This window comes from Synchiropus splendidus, chromosome 3 (assembly GCF_027744825.2).
Source record: "Synchiropus splendidus isolate RoL2022-P1 chromosome 3, RoL_Sspl_1.0, whole genome shotgun sequence".
Classification (NCBI taxonomy): Eukaryota; Metazoa; Chordata; class Actinopteri; order Syngnathiformes; family Callionymidae; genus Synchiropus; species Synchiropus splendidus.
In genome coordinates this window covers 21,560,916-21,583,124 of record NC_071336.1, presented here as the reverse complement: position 1 = coordinate 21,583,124, position 22,209 = coordinate 21,560,916, and the positions used below count along the sequence as shown (strand labels likewise).

General features: G+C 41.1%; 1 protein-coding gene across 1 annotated transcript; it reads left to right on the top strand.

Moving 5' to 3' along the window:
- Nucleotides 1-10,329: 10,329 nt before the first annotated feature.
- Nucleotides 10,330-21,216, top strand: pex2 (peroxisomal biogenesis factor 2). Its single transcript, XM_053859972.1, has 2 exons — nt 10,330-10,434; nt 19,153-21,216. Exons 1-2 carry the CDS (start codon nt 10,431-10,433, stop codon nt 20,118-20,120), a joined length of 972 nt encoding a protein of 323 aa, XP_053715947.1. The 5' UTR covers nt 10,330-10,430; the 3' UTR covers nt 20,121-21,216.
- The last annotated feature ends 993 nt before the right edge of the window (nt 21,217-22,209 follow it).

Sequence of the window (22,209 nt, the reverse complement as noted above, 5' to 3'; positions counted from 1 at the left end):
TTTACTAAACATATTCATACCAGAACCAATACATATGATGAGTATGTATCTTCTTCATGTTTTAGTTTTTGTGAGCTACGTTCATAAACACACATTGTAGGCTCAGATAAAATGTATATTACCCTCCATCTCAATTTTCTGTGAAATAATTCTTTACTTTAATTTTTTACAATTTCTAGATAAAATCAATGGCAATATACTCTGCAAGTATGAAAAATCGTGGCACTCAAATGACACAATTTAATTTATTCTCCTCTAACAAAAAGAGAAGACCCGGTGCACGTAGAGGTCAGCGGCTAATTTAGGGGGCCTGCATAAATATATGTGTGTGTGTGTGTGTGTGACTGTGCGTGCATACCTTATACCCTTGGGTTGGAAGGAGTTACGACCTGCTTCCATTATTAAGGCGAGTCGTAGCTTGTGTTGTGTATGCCTAAACAGCCAGTCAATTCATTACAGATGCAATCCCCTAAGTACACGAATAAGCCAATGGCCTCCTTGCTTCCCCTCTTGCTCTGAACTGTAAAGGAGACAGAATATCGGTGTGATGGAGGCTGCTATAGATAAATCACAAACCGAAGCAAATTAATAATAAGGAATAAAAAAACATTAGCTGATTAAGCATGTATGGCGGAGTGGCGCCTGTAATTTACAGGCAGCTGACCCACTGTCCGGAACAGGGTCTTATTTGGGATCACGCGTGTGTGTGTGTCTGGTCGATCCTCAGAACCAGAATCCGAAACTGCTTTAATGGCCAGTACAACAATGAGTGATATACAGGAATTGACTCTCAGCAATTGCAGTAAAGTATCGAAAACGATGGATATTTACATTATGTAACCCCTCCCTCTATACAATATACAGGACAAATCAATTCTTGACAAAACACTATCCTTGTGAGGACCTTATGCCTCTGTGGGGACCATTTGGCTGGACCCCACAAATCTGAGCCTCAATTTGAGGTTGGAGACATCAAAATAACTGGGTCATTATAAGTGGAATAAAGTTTGGGTCAGTGTCCTGGTTTAGGTTAGCAAGTTGTTCTGGATGGTTGAGTTAAGGATGAGATGCTGGGGAAGGCATTATGTCAATGGCCAGACCAAACAAAGATAGAGATTAAAAAAAAAAAGCATGTAGCACAACACTGCAACATGGTCAGTGCTGCAGCCTCAAAGCAAGACGGCATGAGGCTGATCTTGTTCATCCTGCATGTATGTTCGGGGTTTCTGTCAGGCACTCCGGTTTCCTCCCACAGTCCAAATTGGTGCTTAAGTCAGAGTAATTGATGAATTCAGTTTCTCTGGATTGTTGTTTTTCCCCTTTAGAAGAACTTTCGCGGTCCACACTTGGCGTTGCAAGTTGATTTTTTTTTTTTTTTTAATCTCTGTCTAATATTAAAAACATCACAAAACGATACAGACAAAACAGCCAGTCATTTTTGGCTGCTTATTATATATATAGAATAACATTTTTGATTATGCAATGTACAGATTGTGTGTGTGTTACAGATATCACTCATGTTTTTCAATATTTTTAGTTCCATTGGCTTCCTTCCACAACGTATATTGACTCCTGTTCCTATATAATAATATTGGAAGGCGAGATGTTCCACAGTCATAGTAGCAATACATCTGAATATCAATCATGCCTATACTGAAAAACGTAAAATAAATTGAAATGAAAATAAGTATTTGTTTATGAGAGCACAAATGTTCCACTGAGAGGGAAGAAGACGTTGCAAAACATTTTCATTCAGTTAAAAAAGAAACAAATAGCACGTGTAGTAGACGAGTGCAGATGTTTCTGTGGCAGTCACAAAGTAGAGAAATGTCCAATCCTTGCCACCGAGAGAGGATGCAGCATGTAATCACACAGATTCAATGTCTGCATTTAAGAGACAGGAACATACTGCAGAGTGAAAGCATAGTCTGCTTGAATAGTATTTTAAAGGTAAAAACACAGCATGGTCATTCACTGTTCCCTCTGTTTGTGTTTGTATTTCTTTTGTTGCCAACATCCCGCCACATCACTCTGTCTTGTCTTCTCCTGTCTTATCCACTTGGCCCTCAAGTTTTCTTTCTATCTGATAATACCTATCCATTTATACAATCATTCAATTTTCCACTCCGTTTCTTTTATGTAGCGGTAGGACAACAGAAGGATGAGAAATAAAACAAAAAAACACAATAGACTGTTGCATGACCGTTCCTGCAATCGAAGTTTTCAAAGTTTGATAACCACCACAAAAAAACAAAACAAAACATAAAGTTAGCATGTTTCCTAAACCTGGAGTGACAAATACATGTGCAATGCTAGAAATTATATATATATATATATATATATATATATATATATTCTCATTTCCTCTCAACTGGCATCTGCTTTGGGAAATGCTTACTGCATCAATATTTCTTTGATATCATAATTTCACCTGAGTCATTCCATGAGAACCGATGCCTGAAGCGCTCAGAATCAATAAATACTTTTTTTTTTTAATTGTCCTTTAAATCCTAAACTTTTGGGTCATTTTACCAAGTACATGACACGTCTGGAAATAGAATTAGCGCCAAACATATACATTTAAAATTCTATTATTTAAAAAAAATCTATTACTTTTTCAACCAAATGTTCAACATTGTTACATGAAATTGTTTTGCCACAAATAAATTCAATATCCTATCGCTGTTCATCCTTCACAGAGTCGCTGGACTAAGAAATTTCTGAAGAACAGGCTTTTACAACGCCCTACACTTGCTGGAGCTCATAGGAAATGCAGTCTTCCTGCAGGCCAAAGAACGTCCGCTTTAGTCCACTGACGCCGCCAAAATCTGCTTTAAAAACAATAAACCAAGAATAACAGTTTCTTCAATAAAAACTGTGATTCGTCTAGTGCGTGGTTATACATACCACCCCGTAATGGTTACATACTCTGGCAATTAGAAAGACTAGTCTCGAGCCCTTGGAGGAGCCAAAGTTTCTAGATAAAAAGGTGATAAAAATGTATTTGCTCTTTCATCCTCACCACTGCATCATGTATAGTAGATGGGAAACCTCTTAGGTTAAACGTTTGTTTTTGTTTGTTTGTTTGAACAGCGATTTATCAAAACATTTACTGACCATACATATATTCAGAAAGAAAAAAAAAAGTTTTGTTATGTCAAGGGGACGAACAGACTTAGCCACCTTGTTACCACCCTGACAATAAACTTATTTTGGAATGGCTAACCCATAATTTCACAAGGATTAGAATGGGAGGAAAGCAAGTGCACCTTTATCATAACAGGTGCTTAGAAAAATGACACCTCAGTCACAATAAAAAGAACAGTTAGATTCACCTCAGGTGGGACGTGTCTTTGAAAAAAGTTTTTGCCTAAACAGGTTTTTTTTAATAGTTTTTACTGTTTATTGTTATTCATCAACATGTAAATCCCCATTTCTTCATCACCACATAGAAAACCTGCCAAACAGCTGCTTCTAAAATACAAGAAAGTCCTCCAAATATTTAACATAGACATTAGCCAGCCACAGTGGTCGCATTCCAGATGAACTAGTTCGGCTGCCGTTGGGCGGCTGATAGATTAACAAAGGTTTATGAGGGCAGAGCACTACATATGTAAGTTTGGCCTTATGGCTGACCTTACAATGCACTTAGTATCCTGTACAGGGAGTAATGCTGCAGCCACTCCTCCAAGCCATTTATTCAAGCTAAAGACCGTCACGCTCCCATAAATCAGCATTAGGAACCTCTCTCTGCTGCTCTCTTTCGCCTCTCCTTTATTTCCTCCTCTTTTCCTTTGATATTATTTATCACCAGCTCCCTTGTCTTTGTCCCCCGTACACACTCATTTGTACGTTTTACCGTCACTGGCGACTTCACCCCGCACACTTTCTCTTCATCTCTACCTCTCACACCTTACTGTGGATGACCTCATCCTCTCTTTGTGTCTCCCCCTGCCTTTCTCTTACCTCCGTCGTGGCTCCACGCCGGTTTGTTCCCGCCGTTCCTCTCATTTGCAAGCTCCCTCCCTCATGGCTGGAGACACTATCGCTGAAATGTCTTGCGTGTTATTGGCACCTATATTGATTTTAATTAAGCTAATTAGTTCATTATTCCCGGGATCAAGCGGGGCATCCATTACTCCGCCGGGATGGTGAACGTGCGGGACTGCTAGGTGCAGCGGAGTTAATATGGTAATGAAACCGATCAATTATCACTCGCAGCTAATTCATTAACAACAACATTAGCATAGTTAACCATCGCGACCTCGTGACCTCTGTTGCTCTTTTTCTCCGGATTGTTCTCACTCCTGTCTCCGGCTAAGAACTGCGGGCGCCGCGTCAGGTCGCAAGATGGATAAAGGTCACCCAGTTCAGAGGCTGTTTTTTTCTTGTGTACGTCCGTGGAATTTCCCCATTACAAACCATTCTAAGTTGTCATTTGTCTCCCCAGTCTGAGTCATGGGTTAAATAAGGAAAAGAGTCTTATCTTGCTCTTGCCTCAGATGCAAATTGTAAACTCCAATTTAGAATACTGCGTGTGTATATTTACAGCTTTGTCTGAGCTTGCACTCTCTTTGCCTGGTATGGTTATAATTTGTGTGGGAATGCTGATATGAAGAGATGAGTGGATCAAAGAGAGCGCCAAAGATCCAAATGATCCCTTCTGATCTACATTGATCCCTGCTAGGCCTCTGAAACTGCTTTGCAGGCAAGAGGCCATCATGGAGGAATTAAAACCGAACAGAGAAAATACCGACGCAGAATTATCACAAAGACACAGAGAATGCATAATAAAAGTAAACATTAATAATAATATTATGATTAAGTTGAGTCCAGAAAGCACCCAGTGAGTGAGCCTTGGAAGAAGAGGAAGAACAGAAATAACATCAAGAGAGGCAAATCTGTTGCCTCTGGCAAAAGCAATTAGATCAGCTTCCATTCTTCAAATAATAATAATGCACTGTGTCATACAAAACCAGGCTACACTTTACTGGAACAATATCTTGTCACAGTTTTTCCTTTTAAAGAAGACAGTTTTTTTTTTACATGAGTCAATACCTAATAATTCTAGATGGGAATGATATTCAAAGTGTCAGTCGAGTATCTGACCCTCAAACCCTCCACCCTTGACCACAGTTGCTCTGAACTAGTGACCAATCGCCACTGCACCCGACCTGAGAGCAGAAAGTCTGGTCCGATTACACTTCTCAGCCTTTCCAAAACAGTCTATTCAGGGGTACTACAAAGGACCTTCCATCCTCTGGTAGTCAAACCCTGGATTCCAGAAGAGCAGTTAGGTTTTTGTGTCCTAACTCTCTGGATATCCTGTGGGAGGTACTCAGGAAATATGGGGTACCTGGGACTACTTAGAGAGTACTTGGTCTTCAGTTAGACCAGTGCCCCTCAAGGTAGTAAATCGGATTCATTTCCTGTGCCAGTTGGACTCTGGCAGGACAGCACTTGCTTTCTGGCTACCAGGAAGAGCTGAGTCAAAAGGAAAGGTCCTCATCTATGCTGCTTCGACCAGTGACTGTAAGAAGAGGTAGTAGCAGTGTTCTCACACATGGAGAAAAGATATTCAAGATGGCTAGGGTATCATTTTAGGGGACCCCTTGGGCAACACCTGGTGATGATGCCCAGGACATGTCCTACTGGGAGGAGACTCCAGGGCATCATGAAAGATCACAAATGCTGTCTTGTTTAGTAAATCATACATTTTAAACTCATAGGACCTGAACCTTCAGGCAGATTTTTATTTTCTTCTAGCTATTTGGGATTCTTAAATTACTTTAGTAACGTATTTTTCCTCCTACATTTACTCATTTGTTTACTTATTTGTAGTAAATATAGTCCTTGTTGTGGATATTTTCTGTACCACAACCTTTATTGAAGTTCATGCCTCATGAAGCTAGACATGTTATTGTACGTACTTGACATAAGAAGCTTTTTTTGGAGTTGCGGCATAAATCTTTTGCTGACATCCCTGAAAGCTTGACCACACTCTGGCTGGTATGTTGCTATAGTGTATGTTTACAATACGGTGGAGGCATTGTCCCTAAATGAGGGTAATAGGTCAATGTTTTTAAAAACAAAGTACTATAATGCTGAATGGCAAAAATGTACAGTTATATCTGAATACCAGGTCCTCAAAGTGTACAAAGAAATGCAAGTTTTTATAGGGATTAGCTGAACAACGTTGACAAATATCACAACTGTGTTGTGCATGGCAGTACGTTTCGGTGATGTGTTACAACTGCATATGCAGTAATGAAATGGATTTTTGGAATTTGTGTGTTGGTCTCTGCTTAACTGGACAGACAAGGAGGCTGTACAGTAGTTCGGCAAGGACAGCTTGTCGAAAATTGGTGCAAAAATACTGCATACCACATGAACAAAAATGCATAAACCTGTTGATCCATGTTGTTTTTTAAACTGTGTTTTGTATGATTTTTATGCAAGTGCTCACGTTTTCTTTGGTGACGATCGGCTACTTATAAATGGCATTCTCACGACAAACCAATTACCCCAATAAAAGAGAACCCAAGACGTGATACAGCAACCACAAAACAAACTGTTTACAGTCCATTACTGTTAAAGCCGATTGTACGTCAACAAGACCATACACTGCGATTCAATCAGACGTCAGACGGACTCCCATTACTGGCCTCATTGCATCGTTTAGATGTTGGAAAGGTCCATAAGTAGCTCTAAATGCTCTTCGTTTGATTGGATTTCACATTATGAGCATCAGAGAAGAAACACACTCTTGTCCTCTGACCATTGTAATAGACTGTTGAGTGAGTAAGTCCATTCAGTTGTATTTGTTTACCAATCCAGTCTCAGAAAACATAAAGGCAAACATAAATGGAGATGAAAAGACCCGTCAGTGATGGGTGACAATAGAAATCTGGGACCACGATGAATCAGAAAACGAGTAGTATTCCTATGGCTCATTTGTGTCTTTGTAATGGACAGTACTCAACAGCAACTGAAGCATGCTCATATTTAATAATAATATGAGCAAATTCCATGTGTCCAAGTTATACATCGCTGTGCACGTTGAGTAAGAAACAGTGCTTTGTTCTGTTCCAGATTGGTGACTGTCCTTTATTTTAAAGGTATTATTACTCATTTTATTTGAAGGAGCAGAAGTGAAGATGCTCAGGTTGTCACTGGGAGTGACTAGGACAAGATCTGAAACGAAAAGTATTTGAGAGGGGTGGATCATGTGGAGAGGTTTTGAGTGTCACACAAGCTTTGACCCACTGAAATGAAGCACTTATCTCAAATGAATATGTCAAAACATGAAAAAATGAATACATATAAATGAAGCAGTGAGGAGACAATAACTTCCCTCTCGACCTTCGACACAAATGTATAACATTGATATACAAGAGTCCACAGATTACTTTCTTTCCAAGCAAAAGCCAGTTAAAAGGGCGAATAGTAAAAGAAGCAAGGTCAGAGCAAGACTACAACAATGTCTTTCAATCTCACCTTGTGTTTGTGCCATCAGGAAAATGCCTCAGTTCAACTCCTTTGTGTGCGACATTTCAACTGTGTTCGTCCAGGAAAACATGATTCAAAGTTGCAGCGCATAAACAGCAAAATAAACCATTTTCTTTCATTATTATAATAAAGGTCACATGGGCTTGGGTAAAACTCGACCTTGGGAGTGGGCTGAGTGTTATTGTGGATGTTGCACTCCGTCAATCAACCAAGAAAAGAGTAGACAATTCCGGATCTATCTATCTGTCCGTCCGTCCTTCCATCATCTATCTATCTATGCATCCATCTACACAAATGTTTAAGCTGACAGGTTTGATCTTCTCTTCATTTTAAGAATGGAAACAAAGCATGGTTGTTTTGTACATTAGTAGGAAACTATTTAGGATCCGCCTTTATTGTGTTTTATACTTTATACTTCCTTTCATTCTTCCATGTGTAGCTTTCCGTTTCTTAACCAAAGGTGCATGTGGTTATAACGGGAGGGGATACAATGGAGCTCATCACTGGCAGCCACTTTCCAGTGAAACAGAGAGATCTGTGCATCACCGTTTTCTCTGCCTAGTAAGGACTATAGTTCTGGTCGTCGTAGGACACAAAGGTGGTAAAGTTCTCTGCTTGCTCCCGTGACTTTCGCTGGAGTTCATAAGTAATAGAACTTTAAATATTGCTTGGGATGTGTGCGCTGACGTAGCTCAAAGGTATCAGATAAGGGTATTGGTTCATGGGTTTTACAGTATGTGCTAGGAAAATGGTCCATTCTGTGGAGGGAAAACTTCTGCATTGGGTGGTGGATTTGAATTCTTTTGGTACAGAGAGTGTACTTCTTATTTTCCACCACGGTTTAACAGAGCAGTCGGTGTGAGTACCACCGATGCTGTAAGTACATTATTGGACATCCAACTATGTCTATTTTTTCTCTGTTGTATTTAAACTTTTACTGGTGAATTCTACACCTGGGTTATTCTGCTGTTCCTGAGCCAATCCTCAGCACTGATCTTCATCCCACACATGTCGGTAAATAAATAAAGACTTCGACAGTGTCTACAGCTTTTTTATTTTTTAAGAAGTCAGATTAAAGTAAAGTAAATAGTCTGCCTAACGCAAGTTACTCTAACTTGTTGTTTATCTTGTACTGGAAGACAAACTTGTTTAGCTGTACCTTTGAAGAACACAATGGTTACGTCATATGTGAATGGATTAATCAAATCTGAAAATATCTTGAACTTGAATTTTGCCACACTAATTGGACATGTCATAGTTACAATGGAAGAATTGTGGGACGAATGGCTGCCCTGTTTCCAGTGGACGAGCTTTGTGATTTATTGTCCCCATCAACCTTTAGGACTAGGCAGCTTCTGTCTCCCAAACATCTAACCTTGTTACGCAGGACCTAGAATGAGCACAGCTGACCGAAGCCCATCTCTAAAACCTTGTTACACTTCCTCTGATGCGCAACTCGGCTCTTACGGGCGAAATTTTCCGGCTAAATGATGTCACATGACAATCCTGATGATTAGAAAACTCTCGTTTTTTAAATATGAGTGTGGACCACTGTCCCTGATCTCGGCCGCTCAGATGGACACCTAATGCAATTTGCCACCTGTTACAAGTGCTGTGGCTTTATGAAAGCACCCCTGCGCTTCCTCCTGTCATTTGTCTGACCAAACAGAGGTCAGACTCTGATGGCTGTGTCAGAGTGGACAGGATGTTCTTTGCTTTCCGCTGGATGGATGTAACCTAAAGACAAAGGATGTAACATAAGACCTTGAAACCCTGTTGATGGCATGACTCTTTTCTTTCAGAAAAAAAAGATTGTTTTGAACATTCTGGTCTTGAAAAATCCACAGGTGGTGACCTTGGAAAGATAATATATGGGTGACCTTCACTTTAAGACATTAGAGTACAGTTTTTCTAACTACTTTGTAGAAGTACTAAAGCAGTGATGGTTGTCCAACTGAATCCTCTTTGGAGAATAGATACCTGTTCATTTCATTTGTCTTTCATTATTTTGCATTTCAGGTCACAGAATATTGTTAGCTGTAAACCCAAACTCAATTTCAATTTTTTGTATTTGTGACATATCGAAGATAAAGCTTGAAAATTGAGGCACATGATGGTCTTTGTTTTTATTTTTCATGGACTCTTGTCTGTCTGCATTTCCCATTGGGGGTTCCACAGCACGTCAGCCTCCTCCACCTTTACTGATCATGAACACCCCCCTTTCTCACACCTGTCGTCGTCATGTCCTTCTGTATTATAGACATGAAATTCAACAGTAGTCTTCCTCTTCCTCCAACATATACCGTCTCTCTTAATAAACACATAACTTAGAACATATGAAAAGCGCGTATTATATGCTGTAATAATAATGAATTTTGGAACAAATAAACTGTTTGTTCTAAACAACATCATAATTACCAAGTATTTATCGTAAATTAACAAGTGATTAATTTATTAGACGCTAAAGTAGATTAAAAAAAAAAACGTGCAATCTTGGCAGACCGCAACAATATTTTAGGCGGGGGAAAATAAGAGAATGCGCTCCACAAGTATGGCGTTGTTGAAACGCTGCCAAACAATCGCACACTCAAACATTTGCTGCTCTAAATCATTGTGTTCATTTGTAATAAAAAAAAAAAAAAAAAAAGAAAAAGAAAAATTGTTTGTGGGTTTATTCATAACAATAAGGAGTTTTACAAAACGACATATGACATGTGATCGCTGACGCGCTACTTGACGTGATTGGTCCCCTGCACATTTGTGGCGTGCGCGATGACGTTTTTATACACCATTGGTTGGGATAACTAAATAGGCGGGGCTATGGTTTCCAACCCGGAAGCGTATGTTGTTTACCTCCTGCAAACGAGTCCATATGTTAGACTGTCTGATGTCCTGAGAAATCCTCTCAATAACCGGAGAAAATGAGTAAGTTGACTCATCGCAATATTTAAGACATTATTCTAGTTACAGTCGCCGGTTGAAATGACTTCTGAACGTGCTTATTCTGGCGTGTTCGATCTCTATATTGTTCTTTATAAAGCGATGTGTCCCTGAAAACATGATATCTTCCTTTAAAAAATAAATCTGTACATATGTCTATCCCCGTGTGTGCCACTATATTGCTCCGCACATGATGGTTATTCCACTGAATAATTCGTTCAGATGGTCAATTCTCTCCTGCTACTGATTTTTGGCAAATCAGGTGATAACTCCTCTTCCAATCGTCGCTAACATTGTGAGCTTTTTACGACGTTTCCCCCCGTTAAGAGATGTGACTGCGTGTAACTTAAACAGGTGATTTACTAGTTAAGTAAGTAAAAATAAGCAATGATGTCATGGTGCCGTCAGACGGTCGTCTAACATTTTCCCAATAAACAAATTAAATAGAGTAGAGGTGCATGTCTAAATGACTGGATCAGAGGTCAGTGGATTATTTAGTGTAAAGAAAATTATGCTCTTGGTGCTTGTAATGCAAATGTCAATCAGCAAAACATTGACAAATGGTTTCAACTTCCTGAAACTGCTTTCATGGCTGTGGTCATAGAAAAACATACAGGAGGTTTTGTGCCACTTGCTTTGTGTTTGTGTGAAATAATCGCCAAAAAAGATTTAGGGCAGAGAACAACAGAAGAACAGCTTTGAGGGAGGCTGGACTACTAAACAGAACTCTGGTCGAAATATTGCCTATTCTTGTGAAGCTCAAGTTGTAATGCAAACCTCTCCTACAAGTTCAAGCAAACATATGTTTCCCTGTTTGTAATGTGCTGCATGACTGCATATTGCTGAGTATAACTTCGAACATCACTGAGTCATTTGCCAGTCTGAGAGTAATATTTACACTTTGCTTCGACTGCTTCTTACAAGTGGTTTGTCCATGTGATTGCTGCTTCATATAGAAATTAATGTTTCGATGTATTCTAATGCAGTGGGTGTCAGTGTAGGTAATTTGACAGAACTATGCCAGGCCCTCTTGGTCACTTCTGTAAGTCAATGCTTGTAGTGTCATTGTGTCATGTGTTCTTCAGCTGAATTTCTGGGAAGAATTGAAAACATGCAACAACTAAGCCTTTAGGTCGTACTGTGAAGGGAGACATTCTCATATTGAGAGAATTGACACGCACAATAAAGTAGTATGAAGAATAGAACAGAATAGAATTCATTTGGATCAGCTCCATCTAGTTTCGTCAGACTGTCCATAGATAGTCCATTGATTTTACTCTGTGATGGCATTTCCATGCTGAATGGGGAGCATACACGTTTCATACATTTATTTGCTTTAGTGGCTCAAAAACTATCATCACCAAGGTTGCCGTCATTTCAAACCCAACTCAGTCTGTTTCTCTTGTGAGAAGAACTGTTGGCAATAATCAAATCTAGAAAAAATATTGAACCAAATGCTTGTTAATATTTTATTGAAATCTTGTGGCAATTTCATTTAGCATATTTTAAAAAGCAGAACGAGAAAGGCTTCACATTTTCTTCTTTCATAAACTCATAAATGTTGAAAATTGTAATTTTATAAAGACTTAATGTTTCTGATTAAAGCAATGCACATTAAATTGCACACGTCTGGGCACTTTCAATTTCACTTCCCTTTCATTTATTAGTTCATCCACTTCCACTTCTGTCCCTTCTCTCATTGTGCCTCTTTGTTCCCTAAATCTTTGATGAGTTTTTCTGTTTTTTTCCTGCAAAGCCATGTACTTTTTACTGACACAGCCGCAGCATACTCAACCGTCATACTCGTGAAATCAATTAATTCTCTTTAATAATTTACCTTCTGAGCAAACTAGATTAAGTGGAGCACATTTCTTGTGTGCCAGAAGTGCTTTCCTAACAAATGTGAAGTTCTCTCCTTCTCCCGTGCTCTGGAATTGACTTGGCCCTCGCCCCCATAGCTTGGAGGAGTCCTGGGTGATTAGGGAGAGAGGAGAGGCTTGATAAAGCATTAGTGTGTGACACACACATACACACAGCCTAAAGACCTCGCTGTGCATTTGCACACATTCATTTTTCATGAAACCGACTCATAACAATTAGTCTGGTTACCGCCTGGGTAATCTCAGCGTCCCTGTAATGCCTGTGGTCTGCTGCATGACATCATTCTCTTAAAAGTTCTAAATCTGACATTCTCATCCGTTTTCATAGTGAGGACATTAGCAGACCTTGGCTAATAACCGCGCGCTCCTTCTTGGCGAAAGACGGCCAATAAAGTGGGGGCTGTGGTGGAGGAAGAGAAAGAGAGGCCGGGCGCTGGGAGGAATGGGCTTTATTCACCATAGCTTTTACGCAAATTAATTTACATGAGCAGGAGGAGGAAAATGTTAAGTTGTAATCCAGCGTGCTTTGCCAATGTGTAGCTTATTTCTCACTACAATCATCACGGGAAGTCAAGTGAGCGTAAATGCATTATTTCAGCAAATGCATTACATTAACATCCGTAGCTAAGTGCTCGGGAATTTGAGCGCAAAACTACGCCAGCAGCTAAATCAAGACTTTTGGCCACAGAGTTAGCATGAAATGATAGCCGTCTGAGCGGCAGTGAAGAAGTGAGTCGTGGGCGGGGGGGAGGCAATCCATGCAAATCCCTCGAATAAGGCCACCTTCCCACCATTCCTCCATGTTTAGTCCCTGAATACCCTCATCCCCCCTGACGATACCAAAGCCAAGGTCAAGAAGAAAGTGCAGCCGTCCTCTGTCTGCGTCTATTCCCTGGCTGCCCGGACCTCAGTCTACCAGAGCCGTGTTTGCTTTAGGATTGTTCCCTCCTCCTTTATTGTGACTGTCAGTCTCAAGGTCAGCTCCTTGGGACAGACTTGTGCTTATCTGTTGTTTCCCGTCCCCTCATTTTTCTGCCTGGCGTTCCCCAGGTCCCCCCACCCATCACTACTGTACCAGAGAGTTAACGCTGCTGCACATCTACAGCAGTCTAATACCTGCTACCACCTTCTAGTTTTCGCTCCTTTTAGATTAGAGTTGCGGGCTGTGGTAGCCTGCATCTCTAATTGTAGAGCTGTATTTTTTACACAATATAGAACAAATTTTTGACTGCGCTTTTCCCGTCCCTCTACTTAAAGGAAATACCAACATGAAATGTTTTTTCTTTAATTTAATTTTATTTTTGTTTTTTTGTGTAATGTTTTTTTTCTTTTTATGATTGGACCTTTTCATGAAAATGTGTTCTGAAGCTGGAGAAAAAAAAGAACTAGATAGATAAGCTTCACATATTCATGCATTTCTATTGATGATCATAACCTAAAATCTAAATTAGATGAAGTACAGTGGTACCTCGGTCCTCGACCACAGTCCGTTCCAGACGGCTGTTCGAGAAGCGATTTGTTCGAAATCTGAATCGATTTTTCCCATTACAATGAATGGAAAAAGAAATGATGCGTTCCAAGCCTTAAAATAGACTTTTGTAGGAGTGAATGTCGAGTGTCTGCTGCAGGTGCGCTGTTCCTCTATGTGTGTGGCCGCTGCATGTGGGAGGGGTTGCCGAGTGAGTGACGTCTCTCCAGAAGTGAAGAGGTGCCCGGTGCGTGTCCAGCTCTGAATGTGCGCTTCTGTGCAGTTTGGCTGTGACAAAGTCATAAACCAAGTAACGCTCTGTCCCAGACTCGCCTCATCCCTGTCCCAGCTCCAGCCGACAACAGGACATCAAACCAGGAAAGACAGGAAAGGTTTTACAGAAGAAAAAACAGGGACACATCTGCATACAGAGGCTGCGTTATACACAATAAAAAAGCGCGTCGTGGGTCAGCTGATCGGTCCACGCATGTTATGTTTTTCCAGCTGTTTTCGAGGGCGTTCAACTTCTGGATTTTCGTTCGCAATCCAAAGCAAAAAAATCTCGAAATTTTTGTTCAAAGTCCAGGACGTTCAAAAACTGAGGTACCACTGTACTATATTATTGTTTTTTCCAACATTTACTATGTATTTTTCTTTCTCCCCACTTAGTCTTTTCCTCCATCTTTTGTTTTGACTGTCCCTCACATAAGTCCCACTTCAGAATATGGCCACCGAAAAAATCAATGGTCTACCCTGATATCGATCATAATACAGTGCTTATTAAAATACTGCTCTAACAGTTGCTATAGTTAGATTGTAGTTGTTGTTTAACCAAAGTAGATAAGTTACAGATTTCCCAGATGCAAGGAAATGTGTTTATGTTTTTAAAAGCTGTCATAATGGCCAACAGGTATCACAGCTTTAAATATGTATAGTGAGGAAAAAATGAAATTCATTGCAAATCATGATGCTTTTCTATGTCCCTGTGCATAAATATTGCCATTTGACCGGTTATTTTCTAGTAAGCGGAAGTTAGATGAGACTAGATCAGATCTGGTGTAGCGTTCTGTTCTGGTTCTTATTTCTTCTTATAGGTTCAGTAAATTATCTTTTGCTTTTGCCTGCTACTTGGACTGAGTTTTGGCCAGTTGCATGAGTTTGTTTTGCCACCAGGTAGTTCTTGAGATGAAAGAGCTGTGAGGCTGTAGCTGAGTCTTTAGACTCTTTAGCAACTGCTGTAGATCTTGTTCAGTCTGATGCTGTAGTTGAAGGTGTTTCTTCATCAGCCTGACTGAAGTGAATCATATTTGTTCAAGCCAAGATTATGAAGTGGCAAAGCGCTAATTGTGGGCCATAAATTAAAGTACGCACTAAAGTGACAGGAGACAAGTTACGCTCTTGCAGCTGAAAGTCATCTTGAGCAATGAGTGAGTCGAATTCAAATACTCCATTCACTCTGTTGGTGGGAGAACCGACTGACTATCCAACCATCCTTGCAGAGGTGGCTGCACCGGGAAGTCAGTTAGTGATGCAGTTCTGAAATCATTTCTTGCCCAGGGTGAGAAGTTAATATCTTATTTATCACGTATTCTAGCTTGATGGAAATTGTCCCTTGTCTTTCTCCTTATTTATCTTATTTACATTTTAATGTGTTTTCAGTTTCCCACTGCAAACAAACCAATTACAAAAACTCCACTGCCACCTTTAATGTCAGAGATTATGTGATCAGTTTGTATGTTTGTTTGCGAACACAGTGGCTCAAAAACAGAGGCTCTAAACCAAACACGAATGAGCTCATATTTGCAGTGACGCATGCAGAGTGGAAATTCATCAGCAAGACAAAGAAGTTAAATGGAAGAGAAGGTGATTGTAGTGGTTGCAGATATTCACGACTGACCACCTCTGATGGACCCATAGATGGTGGCATCCATTTTTTATTTATTTTTTAATATACTTACACACTAGATAAAGAGATACGCTTCTGTCTTGCCGTTTTTTTCCAGCTGTTTTTATAGCGATACTTTCATTTACACTTTACTTATCTTCTTCAGAGTTTATTTATGAAAAAAAAGTGGGACACGAAGAAGACTTAGCAATGGTGGGAATTCCCCCTTCTCCAGTTGTGATATATTTTACAGCATCACAGGCTGTGACCACCTTTTGTGCAAGAGGTACATTATCAATCCTCCTTCCATGTCGCCATGTTGATTTTGGAGTTTTTTGACTTTGCCACCTACTGTTAGCCCATCACAAACCTTTTTGCGAGCTTGAGAGCTTTCAGTTTCTATTCCTACTTTTTATTGATGTAATATTGGGATTTCTTTCATTTCTGTGCCCTTCGAGTTGTCAGTCGTGGATTATAAAAATGTTTGAAATAAAATAATTTTGTACTTTTTTGTACGTTTTTTGCAACCACAAGTTCGTAAAATATGTCCCTATTTTAATAGTTTTTCCTCTACGCAGTTGAATGTTGGACTCATTGGTTAAACTTTGTTTGCAGTATGGCAACACTGAGGGGACCTTGTGTCTTAAAAACACTGTCATGACACTGCAGTACTGCTTTCATGGAATGTCAGTTATTTATTTATTCATCTTGAGATTTAACTCTGCCCCTGTTTTTCACATTGGAATGCGACTAGAGGAAGTGCATTGTGATGTGGACCTATGAATCAAGACAAAGATGGAAGTTGAAATATGTATTTCCGTTTCTTAAAAAAAAGGGGTCCCAGACACACTTGTTCCTGTGTTGTCACATTCAAATTGATTTATTTTTCTTGTCATAACACATCTTTATCACATGAAGTCAGAAAAGGTGAATAAATTGGAACTCTATGAGAATACAGCAGAAGGTGCAAAATGCTGTCCTATTTTTCCCCGTGCTTGTTGGACGTTAATATTTGATCCCAAGCATGTGTTTGTATTGAGTTTTTTTCCTGCCGTTGCATGTGCTTACTTGTGAGCCTGTTTAAATCTTCACCCCATCAGTCTTCCGATATGGTGTGTGACTTCTGACTATTACATAAGACGCATGGATTTTCGGCTCTCCACAGTAAAAGCCCTGTAAATTCAAATGCTTAATTTTTATAGGCAGCTCGGCATTGACTGAAGTGTCTGCTTGTTATATATTTGGCAAGTGCTGCAGGTCTGAAGGGAAGCTGTCAATAGTAATCCCAGCTATTGATATGGCAGTGGGCAGGAGATGTAACTTGGCCCCCGACTCCGGTATCCCTCTGATCCCTCTACATCATAATTACATTAATATTGACAGACCCTTGACAATAGTCACATTACTATTGATAGGTGGCTGTCAATACAGTGTTTCCCCAAATAAAACATATTCATTCATAACTTGTAAACTGCTCGATAAAAGGCTTTGAAAGGAATATTGGACTCTGCCGGGTTTGCACTCCCAAGAGTGCTGCCGCTGCTGTGACAGATTTTCACCACCTGTATGTGTGTGTGCGCGCTAGTGTGTGTGTCTCTATGGACGGATAGATTAGCTAAACATTGTATTAGCGCTGTCATCCATGAATATTTGACACACATGCCGCTAGTTTTCCTCCTGTCGAGAAAAACTTTCCGATTATGCAAAACAAATGAACTTGTTCATTGGTTCACTAAACCTTTTTTTTTTTTTTTTTTTAATCCAAACTTGTCTCCGTCAGAAGCGACGATTCTAAACATGGCCGCATTTCAAATGCGGTAAATTTGTCACACCTGCTTACCAGTGCGTCAATTCGCTCTATTCATTTGCTAATTCCAAACTTTGTTGCATCCCCGCTCTATTGAAACATGGCGAAAACGCACATCCACCACAATAAACTCCAGCGTTGCCGCTGCATCTTAAAAAAATATTTTTACCTCTCTCTCTGAGAGACGTCTGAAGTGACCATCGTCTCTCTTCTCTTTCTGTCAAAACTGCCATATTTCCCCCAGTTGAAATCTCTCTTAAAGCCTCATGACAAATCCTGTTCAGTGAGACACAAAAGCCAATGTCAAAAAAGGCCTCTCAGTCTCTCGCTCTCTTTCTGGCCCTCTCCCTCTTGTGTTAGGTAGTCCCTCACTTTCTAAGCATTTCATTTGAGGAAAGCGCCGATAAAACTGGGGAACTGAGAGCAGTTCATTGCATTTGCAGCGCAAAATAGCCAGAACGGCACAACGCTGCGATCCCATATGGAGTCAACTCAAAAGGGGGGAAGAAATGGTTCCACATTTGGCGAATGTTTACGGTATAGTAGAGACTGTGCCGTTAGCCTAATCCCAGCTGATGTGATTTGTACACACAGCCCTATCTCCAGAGGGGACAGGCACCATGAACCTTGGGGCCCTGTTTGTGTACTTTTGTGTGTGTTTGTTTGTGTGTTTATGCACTAGATAGTTGAGTCTAAGACCCCCTGCTCGTCTTCATGGCCCAGCTCAAAAGTTGCATTAATGATGGGTTTTACATGTGAAAAATGATTTTCAAGTTCTATATATAAAAAAGGAATAGAAACCTCCAAGCTAGACGGGCGTCACCTGCAGGGCCTTGATCTCCACAGCATTAAGTTGTGTCTTCGGATTAGGCAAATAAATGTCCAAATGTTTTCACATATCAACATGACAATCATGATGTTTAACATTAAGATCGAGAGCAAAGGAGCCACGGTTGTGAATTTCACGAAACCATCGCAGCTCTGCTCACTGAATCCTGTGCTCAGAATAAACCAAAGTCAATGCAATATTGTGAGTGCATCATCCGACTGTGATAATATCAGCGTGTTTCCTGCATGTTTCTTGTATGATTTAATGATTGCAGCTCCTAATTGTGATAACAGTTCTGTTTTGTTAATTGAAAATTTTCTACTTAACCTTTTATGCTGCTGTAATTGTGTCGCTGATTATGCGTCGTTGAGGGAGTCATTTCCATCACTGGCATTACACCCATGGTCTTGTGGAATGAGTGGATTATTTATAATTGGTTCAGCAGTGTATCTGATTTTTTTTTCCCATTATCACAGTCATGGAAATTTAAAAAAATTAAAAAAAAAAACTAAACTGTAGAAACCTGTGCATCGCAAACAGATGAGAAATATTTTTTTTTTAAATCAATATTGTTTAATAATTAAAAAAATACAAATTTCTTATATATCTTATTATATACACACATAAATATAAATGCAATGTGAAGTGTAACACATATTTTAAATGTTCAAAATTCCTATAATATTCATGAGTACGTTAACCACACACCCCTCTTGTTGCATTAATAACACAGACCTTTCATAGCTGCGCCATTGAAGTCTAGAATTTCTGTTGACTTTGACTATCCACGCACTTAAATGGTGTCATTTTTCCGTCTTATCCTTCTTTCTGTAGGTGGGGAAAGTGCCAATAAACAACAAAGGAATGCTGAACGTGCCAGTGAGACTGCGAGTGTTGACCCTCAGGTTCCCGTCTTGCGCATCAGTCAGCTGGATTCCCTTGAACTCGACACGGCCCTTGAACAACTGGTATGGACCCAGTTCTCCCAGTGCTTCCAGAACTGCCGCCCTGGCCTCTTGACCCCTCTGGAGCCAGAACTAAAGGCCCTGCTCCAGCTTCTGGTGTGGAGGTTTACACTGTGTTCCAGCAGCACCACAGTGGGCCAATCCATTCTCAGCCTGTGTTACCATGACTCCCGCTCTTCATCTGCCGGCTACAAGCCTCTATCCTCCAGGCAGAAGCTGGCTCTAGCTTTGCACACTGCGGGTCCCCGCTGGCTCCAGGAACGTTCCCACAGTATCCTTCGCAGCTTTGGACTGACTTCAGGAAGTCCAGTGTCTGGAGGTCATGGTTTTCTCCGCATTAGCCTGACAGTCATTTCTGCTTTAGCCCAGCTTGCGAGCCTCACCAACTTCCTCATCTTCTTAAGGAAAGGCCAGCATCCTGTTCTGGCGGAGCGCGTGGTGGGCTGTCGAGCCGTCTTTAGCAAGCCCAACGTCACTCGAGACATAACCTACCAGTACATGAACCGGGAGCTTTTGTGGCACGGATTTGCAGAATTCCTCATCTTCCTGTTGCCAATAATAAACTCAAGGAAACTGAAGGCTACGGTGCAGTCAGTTTTGTTTGGGAAGGAGACTTGCAGTGCGAGTGAGGCTCGGGATGGAACTTGGAAAGAGTGTGCATTTTGTGGAGAGTGGCCAACTATGCCTCATACGATTGGCTGTCGGCATGTTTTCTGCTACTACTGTATCAAAAGTCACAGTATTGCTAATACTTACATCACCTGCCCTAAATGCAACGCAGAGGCTGGATGGCTAGAGCCGGTCAGCATGAGGGTGGAAAGGGTTGGCAGGCATTGATTTAGTCCTGCAGGATGAAAAAAAAAAAAAAAAAGTGGGATGTGTTGGGAGAAGAAACGAATGAAAGGAAACGGACGTAGCAGAGAAAATGCGCTGGAAAACCTTCATTTATTTTGTCTTGTAATTGCAGCAGACTGCATTATTTACTTGCAGCGCCTTATTAAAAGCCGTCGGCTTTCGTCCCGTGTGTCTTTTCTGAACACACGTGGGCCATGCTCTGTTTAATGTATGTCTGCATATATTGACACGGCACTGCCCTGTCCGTTTCTCCGGCTGGACTTTGGACAGAACTATTTGTCTTTGGTGCGCTGGACAGACTACTGAGAAGCAGGCAGAGCATATATTTGATGAGCCAACATGTTGATTTATGCTGCAAATTGGCTTTCAGTCGGCCCGTGCGCATGTGTGTGTTTGTTGAAATGGGAATATTTGTTCTGTTGAAAAATGCAGAAAGTAAGCTGAATAAATAATGGGGCCAACTTCTGACGCCGCTCATCATTGCCAAATTAGCATTTGTTGTGTATTTTGTACGTAAATTGTATTTCAACATCATTAAAATTGATTGAGCGCTTCCTCTTGGGTGTTTATTTAGTTAAGTGGAGGGGAGAGAGAGAGAGGGAGAGATGAGGGAAACTTATAACAATCTGCACACTTCTCTCTCATTGGGCCTGGTCGAGCTCCCATTATCCATTTTCACAGCACCCCAACATGCTGGAGATCAAGGGGGCAGCCGGGGGCTTGGATTGACTCACACACACTTGACAGCCAGCCTCCCATCTCCCTTGGCCTTTTTCTCTTTTGCTGCCTTTCCATCCCTCTCTCTCTCTCTCTCTCGCTCGCTCTCTCTGTAATCTCTAGGGCCCATGCTCCCATAAGACTGTAGTAAACTATACCAAAACCCTGGCAGTCGTCTCCTTCCTCGCAGGCGAATTACTCTCTAATCCCTGTAATGAGTCCAAAGATGCTTATTTATGCTGGAGTTAACCTCCACCAGTGAGCCCAGCCCCGGGCCAAACGCACCCCAGCTGAGTGACGCCTTTCCAGGCTGACAAGAGAAGACGGAGCGCTGTGCAGAGGCAGGAGGGAGGGAGGAGGAGGGCGGCTTCCCCCCCCCCCACCCTGATCACTATGGCTTAATTGCCGATCGCCAAGCCCATCAATCGGAACCGCCGGCGTGATGGAAGGCCCAGCGCAGAGCGCACGACTCGGATCCACCGTCTCAAAGAAACCCATTGATGATTAAATTATTTTTTTTTTAATTTTTTTTTTTTTTTTTTTGGAGCAAAGAGGGTGCAAGCGTCACAGTTCGTCCTTGTGAGGCTTCTGAGGATGTTAAAAATGCATCCTGACGCCCTTTTAAGACTTTAAGTTTAAGTGACAATCGTGTCCGCGTCAACAGGGATCGACCTCTGGACCCTCCACGTTGACAAAAAAATATGACTTCGATATGGATCCACCGAGTCGCCTCATCTCAAACGTCCTTGGCTCCAACGCATGGATGAATGAATTAATTCATTAACGTTGCAGCGGCTGGCCGGTGGATTACCGACACCTTTAGGTGGTCTTCAAAATACCAACCACCGTCGGTTTCACGTTATGCAAAAACCTCACGGACACTCTGAGGTCTCCTCTCACACCAAGGACGTTTTGACTAATGAATCATATGGCATTGCATATAAAGTCGGAGACGGGAAAGAGACTTGTCAATATTTCATGCAGCCAGTTCCATTAGTGTACAGCAAGTCCCGGGAAGGGAGATTAAGGAGATGTTTGGGATTAAGGATGCATATATGATCAACCCTAATGCCACCGGGACGTGTCATTGTCTTAACATTCCGACGGACTTACAAGCCCGTCCTTTTCTGCAGATGTTCCGCTGCATCTCTAATTGAAGTCCCCGAGCCGCGCCGACTGCGGGGAAGATAAAGAAGAAACAGTATATTAATGTCTATTAATTGAGTTAGGCCCGGGATTGAATGAACTGGAGGTTGGAACAAGGCTGTGGATTTAAGGAAGGTAGCCGGGGCTGCGTTAAGCCTATCTGTCTTCGGATCTTGTCTAATTCAGAGGCTCCGTGTGGAGAAGGAGA